Source organism: Ciona robusta, chromosome 3 (assembly GCF_009617815.1).
Source record: "Ciona robusta chromosome 3, ASM961781v2".
NCBI lineage: Eukaryota > Metazoa > Chordata > Ascidiacea > Phlebobranchia > Cionidae > Ciona > Ciona robusta.
Window position 1 is genome coordinate 1,049,777 of NC_143237.1, and position 24,012 is coordinate 1,073,788.

At 35.4% G+C, this 24,012-nt stretch overlaps 3 protein-coding genes across 16 annotated transcripts in view; 2 read left to right on the forward strand and 1 right to left on the reverse strand.

Moving 5' to 3' along the window:
• Positions 1-24,012, reverse strand: part of LOC149737456 (nesprin-1-like) — a 151,789-nt gene that overhangs the window by 62,040 nt on the left and 65,737 nt on the right. For all 10 annotated transcript variants that reach the window (XM_089875520.1, XM_089875518.1, XM_089875519.1 and 7 more), the window contains 30 exons: positions 14,894-15,006; positions 14,279-14,503; positions 13,880-14,077; positions 13,230-13,350; positions 12,924-13,020; positions 12,327-12,547; positions 11,738-11,911; positions 11,234-11,409; positions 10,793-10,943; positions 10,194-10,340; positions 9,588-9,753; positions 9,134-9,279; positions 8,845-9,018; positions 8,485-8,646; positions 7,816-7,971; positions 7,418-7,575; positions 6,897-7,022; positions 6,067-6,282; positions 5,484-5,574; positions 5,070-5,279; positions 4,754-4,875; positions 4,322-4,562; positions 4,045-4,178; positions 3,493-3,679; positions 3,017-3,178; positions 2,460-2,624; positions 2,021-2,161; positions 1,417-1,633; positions 955-1,072; positions 331-454 (listed from right to left, as the gene is read on the reverse strand). In XM_089875520.1, coding sequence (XP_089731646.1) covers positions 331-454; positions 955-1,072; positions 1,417-1,633; positions 2,021-2,161; positions 2,460-2,624; positions 3,017-3,178; positions 3,493-3,679; positions 4,045-4,178; positions 4,322-4,562; positions 4,754-4,875; positions 5,070-5,279; positions 5,484-5,574; positions 6,067-6,282; positions 6,897-7,022; positions 7,418-7,575; positions 7,816-7,971; positions 8,485-8,646; positions 8,845-9,018; positions 9,134-9,279; positions 9,588-9,753; positions 10,194-10,340; positions 10,793-10,943; positions 11,234-11,409; positions 11,738-11,911; positions 12,327-12,547; positions 12,924-13,020; positions 13,230-13,350; positions 13,880-14,077; positions 14,279-14,503; positions 14,894-15,006 — 4,839 coding nt within the window. The remainder of the gene's footprint in view (positions 1-330; positions 455-954; positions 1,073-1,416; positions 1,634-2,020; positions 2,162-2,459; positions 2,625-3,016; positions 3,179-3,492; positions 3,680-4,044; positions 4,179-4,321; positions 4,563-4,753; positions 4,876-5,069; positions 5,280-5,483; positions 5,575-6,066; positions 6,283-6,896; positions 7,023-7,417; positions 7,576-7,815; positions 7,972-8,484; positions 8,647-8,844; positions 9,019-9,133; positions 9,280-9,587; positions 9,754-10,193; positions 10,341-10,792; positions 10,944-11,233; positions 11,410-11,737; positions 11,912-12,326; positions 12,548-12,923; positions 13,021-13,229; positions 13,351-13,879; positions 14,078-14,278; positions 14,504-14,893; positions 15,007-24,012) is intronic.
• On the forward strand, positions 15,808-18,103 carry LOC149737458 (uncharacterized). 2 transcript variants are annotated; one of them, XM_089874302.1, is made up of 4 exons: positions 15,808-16,028; positions 17,015-17,142; positions 17,415-17,496; positions 17,901-18,103. In XM_089874302.1, the coding sequence occupies exons 1-4, from the start codon at positions 15,867-15,869 to the stop codon at positions 17,943-17,945; spliced, it is 417 nt and encodes a 138-aa protein (XP_089730428.1). In that variant the 5' UTR covers positions 15,808-15,866; the 3' UTR covers positions 17,946-18,103. The 2 variants fall into 2 exon arrangements, with proteins under 2 accessions (XP_089730428.1, XP_089730429.1); XM_089874303.1 differs by having other exon boundaries at positions 15,810-16,028; positions 17,904-18,103.
• Positions 19,043-23,752, forward strand: LOC149737459 (uncharacterized). Of its 4 annotated transcripts, none has more exons than XM_089874260.1 (8): positions 19,043-19,210; positions 19,647-19,820; positions 19,922-20,809; positions 21,504-21,593; positions 21,831-21,920; positions 22,286-22,400; positions 22,752-22,848; positions 23,487-23,752. In XM_089874260.1, exons 1-8 carry the CDS (start codon positions 19,147-19,149, stop codon positions 23,574-23,576), a joined length of 1,608 nt encoding a protein of 535 aa, XP_089730386.1. In that variant the 5' UTR covers positions 19,043-19,146; the 3' UTR covers positions 23,577-23,752. The 4 variants fall into 4 exon arrangements, with proteins under 4 accessions (XP_089730386.1, XP_089730385.1, XP_089730389.1 ...); XM_089874259.1 differs by having other exon boundaries at positions 19,044-19,210; positions 19,922-20,854; XM_089874263.1 differs by lacking the exon at positions 21,504-21,593 and having other exon boundaries at positions 19,044-19,210.

Sequence of the window (24,012 nt, forward strand, 5' to 3'; positions counted from 1 at the left end):
GCAGCTGATTATACAAGTTGGTAGGTCAGTGCTTGGTGTTATTTGCTTGTATTGTAACTGAAAGATACTGGTTTTGATGGTCAACACTGATAAGCATCTGTCTGTGGGAAAGAGAGACGTTGCTAAAACCCAATACTCAGCAATGGTTTTAACACCGTGGGTGTCGGATAATGAGCCAACTCCAGCATAAGTCTTAGATCACATTGTGCAAGAGAAACATTGCTTAAACCCAGGTGTCAGTGTAATGAGCCAACTTTGGTATAAATCTCAGGTGGCGTGACGTGCCACGCTGTAAGACCTCAGCCACATAGACCAACAAAAACTTATTACCTGATTCAATCTTTCAGCTTTTTCACTTTGAATATTATTTGCAGCTTGTTCCAACCATGACTGTGCACTTTTTACTGCTGTGTCATATTCTTCCCACAACTCAATTCCAGTGGTCAGTTTTGTTCTATTTGTTTAATTAAATTGTTGAATAAATAGATTAATGTATCTTATTTATCTTCAAATAGCGGGAAAACGACAGTTGTCATAACAAGAGTGTTCTGTTTAAAACCTCTCGTGCTCGCCTAAGAGTTACCACGTATGTAGTATTTTTAGTGTATGGATGCTAACCAATGGGTTGAGGCAATGGAAGAAAAGTATTTTGCCCAAAGACATATAAGCTCGCAATAGTAGTAGGGTCTAACCTCAAACCTGTACCTTCTTGGTTAAAGGCAGACACGCCAACCACTGTGCATCAGACAGACACAGTAAAACACAAAGTGTCTTGAACCAATATCCTATTGGTTGGAGGCAGACACAATAATTACCGCACCGGACAGACACGGTAACAACAAATCAGAATTATAATATTTCTATGTAAGACCTTGTTTCAGTTGGAGGCAGGCACACCATTATGCCATGGTCCAAAACGAACACAGTAAAACACAAATCACGATTATAACATACTTCCATGTAAGGGCTTGTTGAAGGTATATCTCCCAAGATTCTTGCAGAGTTTGCATTTGAACTTGTAGCGCATGGCGACCTTTAACTGCAGTGCTTTGCAAGATCTTCTCCCCGCGACCTGGTGGGAAAATCTTGTTAAATAACAAGTCTTCATATTAACCAGTATCAGGCATAAAATTAGGGTAAGCAAGTCAATTTGTTTATGACATTTTATTTAGTACTATGAGATTTTTGGCCAGAGTTGGCCTTTTACCCCGAACACACCCATATTGCTACAACTCATTTGTGGACACTGGGCTGTAGCAATGTCTGTAAAGTGTGTTGCTCAAGAAAACATACATCTAGCAGTATGGAAATGGGTATACTAAGTTTTGACATGATGTACCTTGTTTTTAGCATGCTTCTTATAATATACAATATGATACGTTTATTAAACCGTGTAAAAAAAATACAAAAACTAACCCATCATGATGTTGATCTTTATCTCTCCATCTTGTCTTGTTCCAAGAAGAGCTTCCATCTTCCCCCTCCTTTGTTCCAACATCACTTTACCTCCAGCGAGGTTGGAGTAAGATTCAACTCGATGATGGAAATCTTGAAGCCATTCTTGGCACTCCACTACTGCCACCTGGTGGGTTTGATGGTCGTGGAGAAATTGCTCGCTTCGCTTAAGTGAATCCTGACAATTAAAGTTTGTTTATGTAAAAAAGTTGTCACAAGGGGTCTGGTATAAACTCCTTGGCCCTGATCTGGTGCTTATATTTTTGTGTAAAGAAATACAGTAAGGATCTGTTGCTATGAAAAAAAAACAGACAAAAAAAAAGTCCAATCAGTTATATAATAAAATATATATATTCCACCTAAATAGAATGCCAGAGCCAGATTTACAAAATTTATTACAGTAAAACTTGTCATAAATAAAAACCTTTAATTTCAATCGATCTAGACCATAGCTTATAATCATGTCCAATGAATGCAAGAATGTAATTCATTTATCCTAGCAAGGTGGGACAACGACAGTCAGTATAGAAATGCTTCATACAATCTTTAATTTTACAACCATCACCTGAACTTGTTTGGTAATTGCATGGTATCTGGTCAACAGTTGGTTCAGTCGGCTCAGTTCTAATGAGCTTCCAAGCTTTTGTGCTTTCCGTTTCATGCGGTCGTATTTGTATTGATGATCAGCTATCTCTTCAGCCATTGCCTAATTAAACATATGAATGTAATTTATATACATTTGCATGGCGGGGCAACAAAAGCCGTTAATTATAACACGGTGTTTTGTTACATACATCTCGTGCCTGCTTATGAGTTACCTTGTATGAAACTTTGTGGGTGATTGTTTTTTGGGGAATTTTGACAAAATTCCCCTGCTCTTTAAAGAGTTTGGGGCAATAAAACTAATACATTTTTATTAAAAGAGTTTTAAAAAATGGATTGAATAAAAACTTTAAAAAACTTTAGATACAGACACCAAATAAAAAATCTTTAAAAATATTTACCTGAAATGCATTTAGTTGCGATTTCTTTAGTCCAATGGTTGCCTTTAATCCAGATTCAGCTTTGAACTTCTCTTCAACATTTGAAAGCCATTCTGTTGTTTCTTCAACATTTGCATCAAAATCTTTAAGTTGTTCGACAAAACTTCGTAAACCTTGCTCACGATCCTATGATACAAGAAAGGGCATTTAGTATTTTAGACACCAACAGAAATATACACAGGCCCAGATAGTATAGAAATCAGTATATACATTCTGTTGCTTTCAAGCAGTTAAAGCTCATGGTCTTAATGATCTAAGAAAAAAGTTGTTTTAGACAACAATAGAAATATACAGATTCCTAAATAGTACCGACATCAGTATAGTATGGACATTATATATAGAATAGAAAGAATAGACATTATAAATGTATTGCTTTCAGGTACCTATAAGTCTGATGGAGGTCACCAATAGAAATTTACAGATGTATTAACATAAATGCTGTTTTTTCGAGACATATTATAAGTGTGAAAGAGATCTTCTGGCAAACCTTGACTTGTGACCTAAAAGGACGTTCCTACCTGCATCAGAGTTATTAAGTTCTTCCATGAATCTTTACATTGCTTCAATTGTTGCCTAACAATAGAAGAACTTTCTTGAGAAAGAACAGGAAGAAGTGATTCGCTTGAATTGACAACGGTGTTTAGTTTGATGTGGCCATCTTCTACACCAGACAATAAAGCCTGGAATAAAGTTTTAAATTATTAGATGAGCATGTTCATTTTTGTATGGTGCATATATGGATTCATTATATTTAAAAGGCAACCAGTGTTATATCTGAAGAATCACCTTTGACAAAATTAATGGAATAATATGTTTAAACACAAATACTTTAACAGCAATTATTTCAAAACCAAATGGTCTTAAAAATTTTATTTTTACAAATTGTATAATTGTAAACAACATTAACTGCCTCTCTTTTATCCTATACTTGTCTTGTGTTTTTATTTTATCATTGTAAAAACATTGTCCTACAGTTTTTGATTGAACTATTTACCTGCAAATGTTGCAGCCTCTCTTGCGCCACCTCGCGGTCGCCAGATATCTCCCCATATTTATGAACGGCCTCTTTTTTATTCTTAATCCACTTCTCGAATTCACGAACTGAATTTTGAAACTTATCGTTGAGTTCTTTCTCACAGTTTGCTTGGAACTTGTTCACAGTTAACTTTGCGTGGTCATATCTGGGTAAATAGTTTAGATTAATAATGATGTTGTTTTTCTTAAATAAATGCTATGCAATGTATATCAGCATTCGGGACGCAGCCGGGAAAAATTAAGATGAGGTGGGGTGGTGGTAAAAAGTTTTTTACTTTATTTTATTTTATGGGGGTTGCGAACCCAAAAACCCTCTGGCTGCGCCACTGTCAGGTTTCCATTGAAGCAATGCTGTTGGATCTTGCCCATGTAAAAATTAGTGGAATAAAATATTATGTAAAGGTTCCTATTTTACAATAAATTTGTTTGTCGTACAGTGCATTTAATGTTTTGTTTAAGAAATAATTTTTATTTTTCAATTTACTGCACAAAATGTTTTTATTCATATCACCTTTGCAAAGCAGCAGTGACTTGTTTTGACAAGAAATCCACCTCGTCCCCATGGTAACTACGACACAATGTATTCAAGCGAGCTTTTAACGTTTCAACTGATTCTTGCATTTCCGACATGGACTGACCAACCTCCTGTAAATAAATATATACTTTGTGAAAGATAATACTAAACAAACCATAAATAAAGATTGATGGCCTTTTTAACTGACCAAGAATCACTTAGGGAGCATGTAAAAATGAGCCACACCAAACCCACAAATGGGGTGTAAACTGACCTGGCATTTTGTTAAAGTGGTTGCTGCAATTTCACCACCGGGGGAGCTCTCACTGGCTTCAGCAAACTGTTCAATTCCAAGTTCATCCAAGCGGGTCTGAAATCGGTCAAGCTCGTCGCTAAGAGCCTTCTTCTCGACACCAAAACTTTCTTCGTACTGAGTGAGTTGTGAGAGACGGGATTCAAGGGAGATTTCAGTTTCAATTAAGGATCTGTCCCATGAACGCCACTCTTCTTTTAAACTAAAAAAGAAGTCATATAAAACACAACTTAAACATTACTTTGGTTAATTTTTAGTATAATACTAACTGGACTTTAAAGGAAGTCTACACTTGAAATTGAAAAAAAATAATAAATAAATAAATAAAAAGCCATATAACACAGTGAAAAAAATAAGAGCAGACTGCATTTGACTAATCATGAGTGAAACTACCTTTCAAGTTCTGAATGAATAACAGCACGTCCAGATTCAGCGGTTTGTGAAGCGACATGCCCACCGATTTCAACTACAGTATCCAACTTTTGTCGACCATAAGAACGAGTGGCTTTCAAACTCTGCAAGTCAACAGTTAGGTGAAAAAATATTTGTGGGTAATAACTCAAAAAAGAGAAGTTTTGAGTAGTAAAATGGCTACTACATATAATGGTGTTCTAATATTATATGCTGTACAGTCAGTTGCTTAAATAAATGTTTTCTAATATATATTATAAAATAAATATTAAAATTAGGTCTAAAAATATCTAAATACCTTGATTTTTTGCAGCTTTTTCTGTACAGCTTCTTTATCTGTTCCACCAACATCATTCCATCTGTCCAATTCTTCATTAGCTGAGTTTACCCAATCAGTAAAGTCATGTGAAGCATCATAATACGCTACATGATCATTCACACAATGTGTGAGCTGCGTTACTCTCTCTGACGCCCTCTCATGGACATTCTCATATCGGTTTTCTAGTTCCTAAAAACACAGAACTTAACATAAGTCTAAAAACTATTTTTCTTCTGTAAATGTTACTTGAAGGTGGATTTTTATTTGACATAACCAGCTACATTCATATAAAATTCAACTGTGTCCATAGACTTATACAAACATAGATAAAAAAGCTTACAAGATTTCAAAAAAAAAAGGTATTTGAAATATCACCAAAACAACAACTGTTACCTTAAAATCACTTTGTTTGTTAAGAAGCGTTGCTTTGCTTCTTATAGCTTCAAGCGCTTCTTCATGAGACAAGACATCTTGTTCTATTAACCTGTAAAACTTGGCTGTTACTTTCTATTATTTTAAACCTTAATTTCCAAGTACCATGCTTGTACCACAAATGCGACTGAAATTACTAAAACACCGTAAGTAACAAAACATAAACAATACCAATTTTATAGAGGGTCATAACTTAGGCACATATGTACGTAAAGCCTGACCTCAACAAGGCCCTCACGCATATAAAATACACTAGAGAGAGACAAAGGCATATAAAACATGGTTTTTGACTCAGTTGTAATATGTATGATGTGAGATGAAAATCCTGTCCTACATATAAGCTGTCATATTTGTATTGAAACATTATAGGTGTAGCAATCACGCTTATTTTCTTCCAATTAAATGTAAATATGTTTTAACTGTAACTGTGTTTTAACAACTGTTGTTTTGTCGCTATATCCTGTGTTTTCGTTTAAAATATTTATAAATCTTCGCTACCGTAATCGCAGAGACAAATAATAGTTTTTATTAATCTTATTATTACTTGTATTTTTCCAGTTGTGTTTCTTTGTCTTTAAGATCAACACCAAGTATTTGTCTTCCTGAGAACAAAGCATTATTCTCATCCAGCCATAAGTCCAATTCACTTCGGGAGTGAACGTAATGCTGCCAATCTGACAGTTGCTGTTCCAACTTCATCTTACACTCCCTCAAACTGGTGTTCAGATTTTCATAGCTGTCCTTCAACTGGCGTAATACACTGAACAAATATTTTAATTATTACTTTTCCTTGCCGATTTCTACATTTGGCCAGGTATGAAAACTGAATAAAAAGTATTTCTTTAAAGGGCATACCAACAAAAATATGAAAAATTATATAGAGACATTCAAATTTGATCTAAAGGTACCCCCAATGTGTCAACATTTTTATCAATACACAAATTCCTATTTTTTTGTTGGTATTCTCTTTAACAAACCTACTAACAGAACTATATAAGCTACTCAATATTCCATGCACTATGATAAATTAGACCACGAATTAATGACTATATTTTGTCTCTTTAACCATGTAATAAAGGTCAGGAGTAGTAAACAACATCATAGAAAAGGAAAACAAGAGTAAACTTCAGTCACTATAACACAATTATAGCAAAAGCAGAAGTACAAACCCTTTTTTTAATAAGATACCACAGTTAAAAAGAAGTTTTGTTAAAATTGTTCGGAAAAATGTTAGTGAATGATTCCGCGGTAGAACTAACATTTTTCCGAACAATTTTAACAAAACTGCGTTTCTTAATAACATGTACATAGGCCTAATCCAGTTTAGTGTAGAAACCTTATATTAATATGCAGACACTACAATGAGCAACACACCTGTGTATTTGATCAGCACCTTCCATTGTTGTATGCTCAGCTGCTCGTTCACCTTTCCCAACAGTAATATTTAGTTTGATCTCTCCTTCCTGTTTGCTGCTGATTATTTGGCCAACAATTGACAATCTAAATATAAAGGGAATAATAAACTTTGTGTTTTAAAAATAACAGTCAAGTTTATTTAAGCAAAGTGATTCTTTATGTTTAAATATAGTACTGTGGGGTAATATGATTTATAAAACAAAGTTTAGAAACCCATTCAATCAATAAATATGATTTATAAAAAATACTTTGAGGGGTTAGGTCTTGAAGTAAGAACATAATACAACATAATTTCCTTCATACATTTCAGTTTAAAAATGGTTTAGGCTCTGAATAGTGTTTTGCTAAAACCTTAAAGATGGTTAAAATCTTTAAACCGAAACAAAAATCGAAAAAAATAAAGACTACCGTATCATATATATAGGAAAGTAAGTGTTTATAGGCACACTCTCTAGAAACATCGCTAGAACTGAGTTTACCTTGCTTCAAGTTCATTACTGTCCAATGCATCCACACTGGTTTCACAACAGTCATGTAACTTCTTGAATGCCGATTGAACCCAAGATTGTGCGGATAACAAAGCCTCATCATACTGACGTTGGTAATTTACATTCTCTTCACTTTGACGAAGCCGTTCCTGTAACAACAAATAAATTGCAAAACAGATTAATTATAAATAAAGATTACAAGTGTTTATACTTAACATACATTTTAACCAATGTACATTGTCCGTACAGCTTGCCTTTTTAATGTGTTTTAGTTTTAATCACACAATTTATGTAAAGTTATGTAAAAATCATACAACCTATATATAAACAAAACCCTGCACAACTTATATAAAATCAGATAACTAAAAAATAACACCAAAATGTAGCACCTTCACTTTCTTGCATAGCCCATGGTACATTGTGATTAGTTGATGAGCTTTACGTGCGGCACCACTTTGGGATTGGTCTCCCTCAACCAAGTCAACAGCTTGTTGCATCAAAGTTTCAACTTGTTTTGATTTGTTGCTTAATTCTTTGTTCAACACCTTCAAGAATACATTTTAACAGTTTCTATTCTGTTTTGTATTCTACTTAGTTGCAGCCCTGCAGTGTGACACCTAGAGATTTTGGTAGGAGCAGGCGACAAGGGCTTTAATTGTAATAAGATTATCTCTTTACAGCTTGCTCAATTTAGTGGCTACTATTAAATGTCGAATATACTTAAGGTGGCTGTACACAGTATCCAGCGTGTGAATTCGCATACGATTCGAGCAACATATATATGAAATTCGGACAAAAGTAGAACATGGTCTAGAATGGCTAATCGTACGGAATTCGAATACTGTGTACATTACATTACTTTCCCATTGTGTCCGAATTCCGCAGCGGGAGCGAAATCCGAACAAAACGGACGAATTCCAGATACTGTGTACAGCCAGCTTTACAGAAAGGCTTGCATAAACTTCTATTTGTTCTTTATTTATAGCTTTTAAAATGGTAGTAAACTTATAATTGCACACTCTTCATGCAACCTGTCAGCAACCACAAGCTTTTCCCACCTGTAGGTCTTCAACTTGCTTTACTTTTGCCTCCAATCCTTCAACCGTCTCCATTTCTTCAAGGGACCTTTGTATTGCTTTGAGAGAACGAGATATTTCCTTTCTGTTGTCTTCCAGTGACCTCAAGACAGCGAGAGAATCTTCCAAATTGCTGCGTTGATCCTGGTAAAAGCGTTATAATTCTGTATTGATGTTGTAGTGATAAAGTCTTGTCAGATGGCAGACGAAACATTGGAAATACACTATTTTTTTATACCAGATTAGCCACTAAAAAGTTAGCAGAAGTAAGAGAGTAATTGTTGAAAAACTGTTACATAGATAAATAAACAAACATCATGGCAGACCATGCTCTGCACACACCTGTAATTGTTCAAGGAAATGACTCCAGTCGTCTTTCATCCCTTGAATTTGTTGTTGAATTGAATCTGCACTTGCTTGTGGGAGTTGTGCAGAAGAACAAACATCAGCAGCTGATGATGCGTTATCCACACGTGCTTGACCATCGTCAATCTTCCCAGAAAAGTTGTTCAGTTTCTGAAACAATATACATTGTTTACATAAACCTTGAATGTAACTAACTTTTTTTTAATTAGAGTAACAGAATATATTGCCGGGGAGGCAGTGATAAAAAATCATTATAGAAACTCACCTCTAACTTTTCCTCCAAAGCTGGAACATTTCCTGAAGTATCTGAGCAAGAACCCAGTAATTCCTTTGCAGATCGGAACCAGGTGTAAAAATCCTTCACTGCGTTGTTGAAATCCACATCTATGGTCCCTTCTATATTTGCCATCACTGTGTATAGATGAGTATGGTTAGATAAGTTTAATGTAAAACTTAAGCAATTTTTAGCAGATCATCTGGTATGAAATCATGTGGTGTATTCTGATGTTTCATCTGCCATACAGCAAGACTTTATCAGAAAATGAGATGCTACAGCCCATTTAGAGACCACTGGGTTGTAGCAGTGTCTGCTAAATGTCTTGCTCAAGAACAGATGCCCCTATCCGTATTGGTATCAGTGTCGAGGCCCGAACCCAGCATCCTTCAGTTAGATGCAAGCACTACCGAGACACAGATCAAGACAATGGTGGACTTCCTACCTTTTGCTGCTGTTTTAAACGTTTCTTCATAGTTAGTTGACAATGCACCAACTTTTTCCTGCACTGCATCCAACTCTGGTGTTTGATATTTTCTGCACAAACCATTTAAATGTTCCTTAGTTGACTCAATGTTATCTCGTTGTGAGAGAAGTTCAGCATAAACCTCCTAAAATTTACATTAGTTTTTGATTACATTAGTTAATCTTTTAGCATGGAATGTAATGCATTTCCTGACAAAGTCTTGCCTAATGCCAGTCAAAAGGTCAGAAACACACTTTGTTTTGTTATATCAGATAAGCTAATATTGGAATATTTACAAAAATTATGCCCGGTTTATAAAAGATTATGCCTGGTAGCAAAAGTCACAGAATATTACAATAATTGCATAAAATTATTAACTTAAGCATTTAATGCAGCAGTATATAGAGTAAACTATCCATAAATGTAATGAACTTACAATAAATACAGGCCAAATGCTTTTTAATTGAATCAGCGTTTAAGTTACATTGATCAGCGCTAACATTCATAGTAAACAAAAAGTTTTATCTTTTTTATATATTACTTAGAATGGGTAAAACATGTTGTCTAACTTAAACAGTATCATACCCTGCACTTGATTAAATGGTCCGGCTTTGGGTTTCTTTGCATTGAGGCAAGTGCTTGTTCTTTAAGTTTCAACCAATCCTGAAGTTCTTGGACGTAATTGACCAAAACTTTCTTCTGGGTTGTAAAGTCTTCCAACTTAACTTGTGCCTAAAATGACAAAGGATACACGTAATAATTCCTGTGAAACTAAACTGGTGCTAATAGAGTTTGACGATCCTTGTGTAAAAAAAACACAATCAGGATTTGGTGCTACAAAATATGTTACAGACAAAAAATAGATGTATTTTATCTAAATGGTATCATCAGTCTCTTTAGAAGATATGTTTTATTTTACAATTAGTTAGACCTAATCTTTATCAGTTACATTTTATAAGGATCTGGTGTGTAACTGATAAAATAAAGTCCAACCAATTGTATAATAAAAGATATGTATTCTGTTTAAATTAGAGATTAAAGATGCCATTTCGGGGAAATATATGTTTTTTTTTACAATTTATTAGACTTGATTTTTCTGTTCCATTTTTGTAGCACCATATACTTAAAGTGACAAATGTGAAACACATTCCCATATATAACAGATCTGGTTCATGGCTACTAACCTGCTTATAGATATTGGTTGCTCTATCTAGCTTGGTTTTCATTGAATCATTAACTTGAGTCAATTCATCCATTTCTCCAACTGAGCTCCTACGTCGACTAACATGCATTTCTGTCATTTTTCTCTGGAGTTCTTCATAAACCATTTGTTGCCTGAAATATGTAAGTAGCTTTGTGTCAAAAAGTTGGCAAGGAACAATGCATTCAAAATACATAACAATGCATTCAAAATACATAACAATGCATAAGTGGATCACTTTCTTTTCCTCCGTACAAAAATCAGTCTGGGTGTTGTGGTAATGAGCCAAATCTGGTCTCAAAATACTTCACCAAAATAGAATATAATGTTCATATACAATGTTGGGATAATAAGCCTAGTCTTGTCTGAATCCTAGGTCCTAAAACCTTACCTATATAGTATATAATATCTACAGAAAACTTACTTTGCGATTTCATCATGTACTTCTTTCAGCTTCCCCTGTAACCCTGCACTATTATCAAGGCTTGATACAGAAGCATTGAGATCATTAATGGATGAATTCATCCAATCTTCCATCCCTTCCTCTGCCTCAGCAAGCTCCTTCCATAAATTCAACTGTTTCTTTAACGACTCCAAGACCTAAATGAATGTAACTTATTTATCCTAGGATGGGTGGAAAACGACAATCATAATAACACCGGTGTTCTGTTTTAAACACCTCCTGCTTACAAGTTACCACATGTATAATTTTTTTATCTTTGCATCGCGGGGAAACGACAGTCGTTATAACACGGGTGTTCTGTTTCATACACCCAGTTTACTAGTTATCACATAAGTAACTTGCTTTATTCTTGAATAGTCAAATACTACGAACATTGTAACACAAGTGTTCTGTTTCATACATCTCGTGCTTGTTTAGTTACTACATATGTAACTTTATTGGTAATTGTTTTTGTGAATAATTGACCTCATCCACTTTATCTCCAACGTCCAAGTAACGATCAACCAAACTATCAATCTCTTGGTGAATTGACGCAGCTTCAGATATAAGTTGCTTCTTTGCTTCCATGGCAACCATCTTTCCTTTGCGGGTCAGTTCATCCATGAAAGGCTGTTTCTCCTCAAGTTCTTTCTTTAAAATCTACAAGCAAAACACAGATTTTACATGTAATCAGACACATTTACTCGCCTTTAAAATTCATTTACACTTTTAAGACTTTTGTTAAAAGCCAGGTTTTAACAAGGATTGCTTTAAATAAACTTTAACACATGATAAAGTTCCACTGATTGCTTTGCAAAACTTCTATAAACAAAAGGTAATACATTCTATAATTTCTCTTTAAAGAATTTTCGACCTACTAACTTAAACCAATACCTGAACTCATGTTGGTATTATACATACCGCATATTTAGGTTGGGAAATTACAAATGTATATAAATTTCAAATCATACAACTGTATTGGTTAGGAAATCATAGTGGTATAGGATTGGGAAATCATAGAAATATACAAGTTTTTGGGAACCATACAAGTAGCATAAGTTGGAATGATACACACCTCGTGCTTGGCAAGATGTCGCTTCACTTCTTCAGCGTTAAAATGTCGAGGGGCTTCCGTTGATGATGTCATCGATTCAGCGTTCGACAATGTTCGCTCGACCGTGGCACGAACAGTTTCATAATTCCTCAGCAGCTTGGCCAGTGTTGTTAGTTGCTCCTTTCTTTCATTGATTATATTCTTGGCATCTTCCCAAGTCATTTCCACCAACTTTAGGTGTTCTAAACAAAGTGTTAAGTAAAAATAAATGAATGTAACTTATTTATCCTTGTGTGGTGGCAGTCACTATAACATGGGTGATCTGCTTTACACATCTCATGCCCGCTAACAGGTTACTTTACATGTAACTTTGTAGGTGATTCAATTTAGGCAACCTATCAGGGACCACTAGGTTAGAGCAATGGTGGAAAAATTACTTAACCAAAGACACACATCTCAACAATGGTCACAGGCACAAAAGAAAAAAAGATTTTAAATTTCTTCTTTAGAATATTAAGTCAAACTATATACCTTTACTTTAATTTGGATCAGAGGCAACACTTTTCTAGACTTGTTTTATTTGTTATGTAATTCTAGTATCCAACCCTGACTATATACCTTTGACAACCGTTTCTTGAGATGGGTCGGTTTCAGCAAGTTGTTGACCTTTGCTTTGTAGTCCTGTCAACTCATATTGCTTCAAATCCAAATCAGCCTGCCAATTCAATTTAAATTTGTAACTTTACATATGAAGGGTTATACTTAGATAAGATAAGAAATGAGATTATTGCCGTTTTTAACAGATATATATCTTAAAGAACACAATTTCTGGGAAATGCTTTCTGCCAGTTATGTATTCCTTAATATTTGATCCTTTACAAACCGGCTTCTTAAGTTTAAAATGTTTTTTTTTCATAAGTTTACCTGTAGTTTATCAAATGTTTTGACAAACTCTTGTATTTGTGGCTGAGTAATGTCGACCATTATTACATCAATCTCAGCCCTTTCCTCTAAGTCTTCAAGCGCTTTCAACAAGTTCTCTTTTCTAAAAATAGAACGACTTTTTGGGTAAAGCAATTATTTAATAGTTAATTAAACTAATTTTGAATATTATTGTATGACACTAACGTGCTTTACTTTAGATTAATGGTTCGAAACCTTTTTGGTAAAAGAGCCATGAAACATACACACATTTTAAATTGTATTTTTTGTGATAGTCATATAATATATTAATCCAGCTTCTCAAAAGAGCCAGGTATGTGCCAGGTATCAAACTTTCTTTTTAGCCAATCCTGGCCTAAAACCTAGCACTCATTGTGTGTCCCGCTGTGGGACCTCACCCACATAGAATAGATTATTCTGTTACTTTTAATACTAGGCATTACACAAATATTCTTTCAACGGCTCATCTGGTACGAAAATGTAGTGTCTTTTCATTGTTTCGACCGCCATCACATTCCCTTATTAAGTCCTATCGCATGACAGATGAAACGTTGGAAATGCGTTACGTGTTTTCTTACCACAGAAGCATTTGAAAGATTGCTTAGAATAGAAAAACCCTTTAAACTTTATACCTATCCAAGAAACCATGCCATATCCCATCAACTTCATCAAAATGTTCTTGTTTAATTGAGATCTCAGATTGTAGCATCTCGCTTCGTGCTTGTAGTCGGTTAAGAAATCCACGGACAGTTGTTCGCTGATGTTGCTTGTTGTTGTTGAATGTTGTAAGTTGAGCTTGTTGTAGCATTGGGTCCAAACCAGCACCTTTCCTGAGGAATTTAATATAAGCATTGAATGTTGTATACTGTATTTATACAATGTTTAAAGAAGAAATATTGAAAATATAACAATAATTTCATTAATATAAGTAAAAAAAGTATTTAGTGAAGAAGTTTAGAATACTGTGTTTACATATTCAATACATAAATATTAAATAAAATATCCCATCTTACCCCACCCTACTATATTACCTTGTACAATCTGCCATTAATTTTCCAAGATCTTTTGAATCAACTTTCCATTTAGTTAGTTCATCTGATGATGTGGCTGTTGTTTTAACACTTTGTTCCAAACGGTCCAACATCGCAATAAGATCATGAGCACTTTTATGAAATGATGAAAGGCCGTCCAGTGCTTTTTCTCGTGCGTCAACTACTTCGCAAACACGACTCAAAAACTTGGTGCATTCGGTGTATCTGTAAGGCATATACAACTATAAATATCTTAAAAAATCCACATGTATTAAGATTGTGAGACATATACTACTATATAGCTTCAAATATAAAAGTTATACTGGTTAATTATGAACTAAAATATAAACGTTCATCTTAAATGTTTTTAGATTTTATCTACAAGACATATACAAACAATTATAAATATCCTAAAAATTGGATAACATTTTAAATGTTTTAATAATGTAACTGTAAAATATGAACACTAATAAATACCTTGAAACATATAAAATGATTTTGATTAATTGTGGACCAAAATACTAATGTTTAATGCAAAATTACAAACATAGAAAGAGGTAGACATTGTCGCCTAAAATATTAATAAAGTTAACAGCCTGATGTTGTCATAATTACCGAGCAATCAGAGTCTTTCTTTCTTTTGGGTCACACATTGTTCGAAGATCCTCTAGGTGGGAGGCAAGAGCCCGGTAATCATCTTGATGAGATTCTATATCTTCTCTTTGTGTCTGTTTGCAACAAGAAATATGAATGAATATAACTTACTTTATTCCCGCGTGGCCGAAAAACGGCAGTCGTTATCACACGGGTTTAACACCTCGTGCCAGCTTACGAGTTACCATGTATGTTACTTTGTGGGTGATTATATTTTGGGGGATTTTTTATGTGTGGCTGATAATTTGGACAACCCATTAGTGACCACTGGGTTGGAGCAATTGCCGTTAAGTGTTTTGCCCAAGAACACATACGTCCACAATGGTAGCAGCGTCAAGCCTTGAATCCATTACCTCTGGGTTACAGGCAGGCGTGCTAACAACTATGACACGGCGCCGGGATAATGTTAACTATGATTCTTACCAATATTAGCTATAATAACATTAGTTATAATAACGGTTACGATAATATTTGTTACAATAACTACTTCAGGGAATACATTGTTGTTCTTTTTATCATTGTCTTCATGCTTTCAATACAATTTCAATGGTTTTGATGACTTATTACTTGATTGTTTGCTTTTGTTATTATAACCATTAAATCAAAATACAAGTAAAATATTACTGTATTGCACTTATGTATCTGTGAACTCAAATTGTTAAACCACAAACTATTCGTATAAACTAGAAATCATGATAAAGTCATTAGTCAAACGAAAATGAACCATGAAGCGGAGCCGCATGAAATCTGACTCTCTAATTGTTCCTTTCTGCCAGGCTAAAGGGAAAACCATTGCTACTGAAGTAAAGGCATTGGAACGCCACTAGAATGTTTATAAAGACTAGTTTCAATTTTTTTCAATTACGGTAATGCTTTTCTTTCAGTGTATCAAATACTGTGCTTGTTTTGAGTTTGAAATATTAGAACAATAAGTATGGAACACTTAGTTTTCATATTAGCTGGATGCAGTTTGATGTTCGTTATGTGTGGTGGGGATAAGACAAACAAGGAAGTAGAAACCACACTTTCCTACAACAGTACAACAGATTCTGTTTTGGAAGGAAGCGGACCTCCAGGTGAAATACTTGACTTGGATGTAAGTATCTTGTTTATGTTATGACAAAGTTTGATAAATTTGAACTTGTGTTTAGATATAGTGGGGTGGGGAAGACAAGAGACACTTTTGCACATACTATCCAAATATCCTAATCGTGTTTTAAACAATTATTAAACGTCTCTATGGAAGCCGCCAGGATGCGGTTTAGAATTAATTGAATGTTCTATGTTAGCTACCGAATGTGACAAAAAATAGACTAAAAGGGGATGCCGTCTTCCCCACCCTACTATACATTTGCGTATAAAAGACTCCATAAAACCTACAGCCAACAAATAGTTGCGGTTGCCTTCTAAGCAAATAACAAACCGCTTTTGATATTGCGCGGGAAATATCGGAACAATCTAACGGCGGCGCCTCGTCGCTATTTGTAATGGTGTATACATAAGATATATATTATGTAAACCAATAAATTTCTGTATAAATGTATAGCTTTCTGTATAAATGTATATAGAACGGTGGGAAAAGATGGAACCCATATTCGTTCCCTGTTTAATTTGGTAGTAAACATTTAAAGAATTACAAAACCGTATCAACACGATTTCCATAGAGACCTCTACTAATTGTTTAAAACACGATCAAGATATTTGGATATTATGCGCTAAAGATCTTCCCCTACCCTATACTATATACTCTTTAACTACTTCTATCTACTTTTCACTACGTAATATCTACTTGTCATTACGTTTGGTATAGTAAACAAAAGTCATTTAAAGAATTATAATACCGTATCAACACGACTTTCACAGACCGTTGTTGATTGTTTAAAACACCATCACAATACTTGGATAGTATGTTCTAAACGTGTCCCGACTTCCCCTACAATATGTAATATGTAAACAGTAAGGTTTTAAATATAGTACTGTGGGGTCAAATGGGACATCTTTACTACCAATTGGGACGAGGAAATAGAAAGAAAAAGTATCCCGTTTTTTCCCGCCCTACTATATGTTATATGTAAATACTAGATAACGGATGAGAAGACTTCAGACAAACAGCCAACCGAAACTTCCAAAACTGCAGTAGTTCTCGGAACAGTAGCTGGCGTAATGGCGGCAGCGATCATTGTTGCAGTTGCGTACGTGATGCACAAAAGGTACGTTTGCTGAACTTGATTTAACGCGATTGGGACAGTATATTCCTTGATCCATAAAACGTGAACCACAAAAGCGCCAATAGAACAGAATATTCACTACTGCACGATGTGCCAATGCTTTTAAACGTTTTCCATGTTCTATTTGAAAATTTAACCGTGCCGTTGTATTTTGTTCAGGTGGTAGGAGTGTTCTGTGATTTTGGCGGGAATTGTATTTGTGCTGTATGATTTGTATTTTTACCAAACAGTAATGTAAGTTTGTTATTCCATAGGAGGTCCAGGCAGCTAAATATTGCCAGGGAAGGATTTGAAACAGAACAGAAGTCTGATCTTTTAAGAATTGACGTTGAACAAGTAAATGAATGATTGAATGTAACTTGTGTTATGGCGGGGCAACGATAGTCGTTATAACACGTGTGTTCTGTTTCATACACCTCGTGTCTGCTTCTGAGTTACAATGTATGTAACTTAATTTATCATCGCGTGGCGGGGCAACGACAATCGTTATAACACGGATGTTCTGTTTTATACATTTTGTGCCCGCTTATGAGTTACAATGTATGTAACTTGATTTATCATCGCGTGGCGGGGCAACGACAGTTATCACATGGGTGCTCTGTTTCATACACCTTGTGCCCGCTTACAAGTTGCAGGTATCTAGCTTTGTGCGTAGTTTATTTTGCCTGTGTTTTTGTACATCAAGTTTAATATATCGCAAATTAAAGTTCGTGCGATCTTACGAGGATATTTGATTCTATCAGAAAAACGATGACGAAGGGTTCGATAAAGCTACGACCGTATAATTTCCAAAAAAGTAAGGAATGACGAACATTATAATGTTACCAAACCATTTTTAGTGCAACCGAAGAAAATACACGATGGTATCAAATTTGTATGACTTTTAAAATTGTTTGACTTGACACGGTTGTACTTCTAGAGGAGTAAAACATTTTCACTTGTATTTTTGAGATTTCTACTCTGAATTTTTAATTTTATGATACAACGCGTAAATAATGGGGCACGTGTGCGTCTGGTCTGTAGGCCTTATAAGTTGTGACCAAATTAGTATAGAGTATAGACGTTGGTTGTGACTATATTACAGTAAAGAATAAACGAGAAAGCTATGTTAAGTTTGTATCCTTTAGATTTATCATTAGTGTAAGCTTTAGTAACAGTTTGGGAATGTTTTGACCGGGTAAAGTACGAACGGTGTTTTGTTTCAGGCAGTTATTGTTTGTAATTATTTTAAGTATGCTTGCTATAAGGTATCAATGAATACATTTAGTATGACTTTCAGATGATACGGAATGTTAATAGTGGACCATAAGAATGTAGTATACAGTATACAGTATACAGTAATAACATACGTTTGAAGCGAGATTCTCCACCATGTGACCGATAATAACCTTTACCGGCAACCGCTGTCATTCGATAGCTAAATCCGTTTGGTGGTTGTTTCGTTGTTATAGTTGGCGCGTGGGTTGTAACGTTTGAACATAGTATGAGTTTGTTAGGTTTTGTTTGGCGTGTTTCTTATCAAACCAAATATATCAAGGTTTTAACCAGAAGTGTCACTGTCTAACTGATAACGTCACATTATTGGCCTGTGTACACTTTCGGTGATCCAACTGCAAACTTTATAAGAAGAGAAAAAGCGCTCTTAGTTGAAACTAGCTCGGGCTTTCCAGGATGTTATAGATAAGGAAGTAGAACTAACATGTAGATATATCTTTCGCGGTCAGATTAAAAACCATGTCAATGCCCACGACATCATAATCTGTTAATGTTAAAACATATTTGAAATAGATTTAGTTAAAAGCAAGAAGGTAGACTGTCAAGATTAGATTTGTGTACCAAGGATTCAGGGTTTTTGTCATTTGTTCAATAACCACGTGTTACCTATACTTTAAAGGGTTATTCTAGGTCATCTATTGTAACGTCATAGACTATTATTTACCCTTTCACGCCGTGTTGCTCAGTCACCGGTCTTGAGTTCATGAGAAAATGCGTGTTTTGCTTGTAATAGCAACTATGTATTTCATCCTTGGAACATCGTACAGCATCGAAGGTAAGTTTATGTGTAACAGGTGTTTAATATAGCTTTTGTTAAATAAGCTTTGTGCCGTGTTTTTTAAAGCAACGGAACTTATTAAACCGAATCCGCCTTAACGGTCCTAGTTTAGCCCAACGTTTAGCCTATCTACAACCGTATTGAATGGTACAGTTTGTGTAATGGACGCGTTGTGTGGGACGTTCCCAAACGTACATACTATATTTAAAGCTGATTTCCGTTTCGACATCCGTATGGTAAAACGGTAACCTTTTTGTCGTATGGTAAAGTGTGCGGTATTCCCCACCAAGAATGACGTCATCGTCATTCGAAAATCGTACGACTTTGTATGAATTATTTAAATGAACCCACCGAAGCGTGAAGAATCGCACACTTTTCGGTATTATTCATTTAGGTTTACAAGGAAATAATTATACGTGGTTTACAATTTTAGAAGTATGTACGAAATGGCATTACAAATGCGTATTTCCGTTTGAATATAATAACCATCTACACAATTCGTGCTTACCTTACGGCACTGATACGTGGTGTGGCATTAAACCAGTGATCACTGAAAATGAACGGGGCACAGACTTCGACTACTGCAGTGCGGAGTGTCCAAAAACAGGTGTGTTTAAAGTAAAGCATAAAACTAAAGGCGTGTTACCAGTTTAATCTAGAAAATTCTTTTGGCCCAAAATTGCTTTAACGGTTTTATATGTTGTTCAGATATTCGTTGCACTGCAAATCACAGATGTGTGCTACCGTTTGAACTAGATGGTAAAAACATAACAAGATGCCAAGTCACATTTAGTGGTTACGAATGGTGCCCGATTACAAAGGACTACAAAGGTGCTGGTGCTGGAATTGACTGGGATTACTGTGTTGAAAGTTGCTCAGAGGATCTTCTAAATATTCAAACAACAAGTACAACAACAGAAACTACAACAAGAACAACAGTACCAAAAACTACAACAGCAACAGATTTACCATTCAGTCATACTATAAAAGCGACAACAACAGAAACCCCGCCTGTTGATACTACTACATCAACAATAGTACCTACAACAAAAAGAGAATATCTACGTGTTAAAACTACAACAACAGAACGTGTTAATAGAACAACATCAACAGATTCACCATTCAGTCATACTATAAAAGCGACAACAACAGAAACACCGCCTGTTGATACTACTACATCAACAATAGTACCTACAACAACAAGAGAATATCCACGTGTTGAAACTACAACAACAATAACAACAGAGTTACAACTCAAACATAATATAAAAGCAACAACAGGAACTAAAACAACAACAATACCTACTACTACAACAGAATCTCCACGTTTTGAAACTACATTATCAACAATAACAACACATAAATCTAAAACAATATTGCCAAAGGCTATGCTAACAACTACAACAGTAAAATCTACAACATACAACAAACATTTACCAACAACAGAAACAGCAACAACAACTTTGCATTCAACAGTTAAAACAAGAAGACAAGATGTAAAGCATCAAAAAAATGCAATCAACGAACGAACAACAGACAATATAAAACCACAAGTGAAAACAACAAACACAAAGGCTGGCGAAAACAAGAAGCAAGGTACAACAGTAATGACAACAAAAACCGCAACTACTACAGGCACAGGTTATTTACTTCACAGTTTTGTAATTTGAGTAGACCATCCTTCCTGTATTTCCGAACAGCCTGCCTACGGTACCACGTATTATGCAGTTAGTGCAATTAGTCAATTACACTGAACGCATTTTAATAATGAAACTTCTAATTGTATAATAGGTTGGGATAAAATGGTTCATGTTTTCATTCTCTTTTATCGTCCCATTTGGTAGCAAACACAAAGCATTTTTAAAATTATATAAACAAATTCGCCCGGCTCTAAGAGCGTCATTGTTAACTGTTAAAACACGATCAAGAAATGTGAGATTCAGGTGTTGGTATTCCATCTTACCCCACAGTACTAAATAATCATACAAGTCAGATTCAAATAGAATTTGTGCGAGCATATATACACTGCTGTAATTGGATTCATTCGGTAAATTTAATATGGACCCAAGTCACCCAACGTTATATAGTAGAGTCGGGTAAGATGGGACACCTTTAGAACATACTATCTAAATATCCTGATCGTGTTTTAAACAATTACCAACGAAGTGGGGAATACGGTTTTATAATTCTTTGAATGATCTTTGTTTATTACCAAATGGGACGAGAAAATAGAATGTAAAGGTGTCCCATCTCCCCCCGCCCTACCATATCTTAACTTTGTTTTGCACAGTTCCTGTTAGTCAAGATGAGAAGAACATCATTGGAAATAATATAAAACCACATGGAGGGGCAGGGGACTCGACTACTATATCTACACAAGGTAGTATAAGAATACTTATAAACATAATATAGTATAGGGTGGGGGAAGATGGGACACCTTTAGCACACAATATCCAAATATCCTGATCGTGTTTTAAACAATTACCAACGAAGTGGGGAATACGGTTTTATAATTCTTTGAATGATCTTTGTTTATTACCAAATGGGACGAGAAAATAGAATGTAAAGGTGTCCCATCTCCCCCCGCCCTACCATATCTTAACTTTGTTTTCCACAGTTCCTGTTAGTCAAGACGAGAAGAACATCATTGGAAATAATATAAAACCACATGGAGGGGCAGGGGACTCGACTACTATATCTACACAAGGTAGTATAAGAATACTTATAAACATAATATAGTATAGGGTGCGGGAAGAGGGGACACCTTTAGCACATACTATCTAAATATCCTGATCGTGTTTTAAACAATTACCAATGGCTTATGTAAGTCGTGGGGATACAGTTTTTTAATTCTTTAACTGTTTTTGTTTACTACCAAATGGAACGAGAAAACAGAACGAAAAGGTGTCCCATCTCCCTCCCTTCTATATATTGCAATTCTACTATCTTCAATGCGATACGTTTTGTTCGTTACTTTATTACGCAATGTATTCGTCAACTCGTATTTTAGTTGTTTAAATATTACGGCGAGCTTTTTACCCAACAGACAAAACATAAGTTATGTTTTTTCAGCTGATACCACTTCAGGGGGGAGAAGTTTAAATACTACGATCATCATTCTCGTCATATGTTCGGTTCTACTATTTGTGGCGGTCTTACTAACAGCGCTGCAGTTTTACTGCAGAAAGTAAGTAATCTAGTTTTACTTGATTTATTGTCGCGTGGCAGGCAATGACAGTCGTTATAACACGGGTAGTCGGGTGGTGTGCTTTCTACACCTTGTGCTCGCTTACGAGTTACAATGTATGTGACGTAAATGTAACTTATTTATCCTCGCGTGGCGAGCACCGACAGATGTTATAACACAGTAGGTGTAATACCCCTTGTGCCCGCCTACCAGTTACCACATAGTCACAGTATGTAACTTGGTGGGTGATCACATTTTTTTGGGATATTTCATTGGCTAGCTGGCAGTTTAGCCGCTTTAAACGTGCGTGTTCTGTAGAATTAAAAATCAAAGACTAATTATTTATCGCAGGCGCAAAAAGAAGAATGGCAACCCTGAAACTAAGAAAGACGCTGAAGTCGCTGGTGCTGTTGAACTGCCGCTTGTTATAAAGAGCAGCGAAGTTTCGGTAAGTATTGTGATGTCTTGAAGTTGATTTTAACGACAGTCGTCATACCACGGGTGTTCTGTTTCATACTCCTCGTGCCCGCTTATGCATTTTATTTTGAAGGTTTTTTTACCACTTTTTATGCCTGACAATTTAGATAACCCATAAAGGACCACGGCGTTACAGTCATTGTCGTTAATTTTTGTGCCCAAGAACACATACGCCCACATTGGTAGCAGGGTCGAATGCAATTTTAGCAGACAATAATGTTTACAAACGGACATCTGGTTTTAAACATAATTTGTGTGGGTGAGAAAATAGTTGTAACATCCGTGGTTATGATGGAAGCATGTGGTTTGAAATGTTTTATGGTGTAGCAGGTTGGGGTAAGATGGTCAATGTTTTATTATATTTTATCGTCCTGTTTGGTTGTAAAAAAAGAATCTTTAAAGAACTTTATAACCATATCCTTCCGGCCCTAAAAGACCGTTGTTAATTGTTTAAAACAAGATGGGGAAATATGGGATATTATGTGCTATCCATTTTACCCCACAGTACTATCTAGCCAGCAAGGTAGAAATATTACAAAATGTTAAAGTTAAACCAAGAAATATATTACGCAGACATTACTGAATTCATTTGATTTATTATTCCGACAGAAATCTCCTGAAGAGGAAAAACTTCAGCCTGATATTCGCTATACTGCAGACTCCGGGTTTATCAGCCATAATAGCGACCCTCACGTTTAACCATAAGATACAGCATAGCTGTTAATTTATTGAAATTTCCGTGTATTTACTGTGTTCGTTCACCCCCGAATATAATTACTTCTTGTTCGCATTTCGTTCTAATTCGTTTTCAAACCGAATTCTTCACACATTGTGTATTGTTCAACACGTCGTTTATTAAATGTCTTACAAATAAATCGAGGGGGTTAGTGTTGTATAATAGGGTGGGGGAAAACGGGACATCTTTTTATTCCATATTCTCGTCCCATTTGGCAGTAAACAAAAAATATTCATAGAATTATAAAACTGTATCCTCACGACTCCCATATACCGTTGTTAATTGTTTAAAACACGATCAGAGTATTCGGATATTAGGTGCTAATGGTGTCCCGTCTCCACCATTATATTAGCGGCAGAATAGTTATAATGGTGGAATATGTAGTAAGACCAGGAAGTC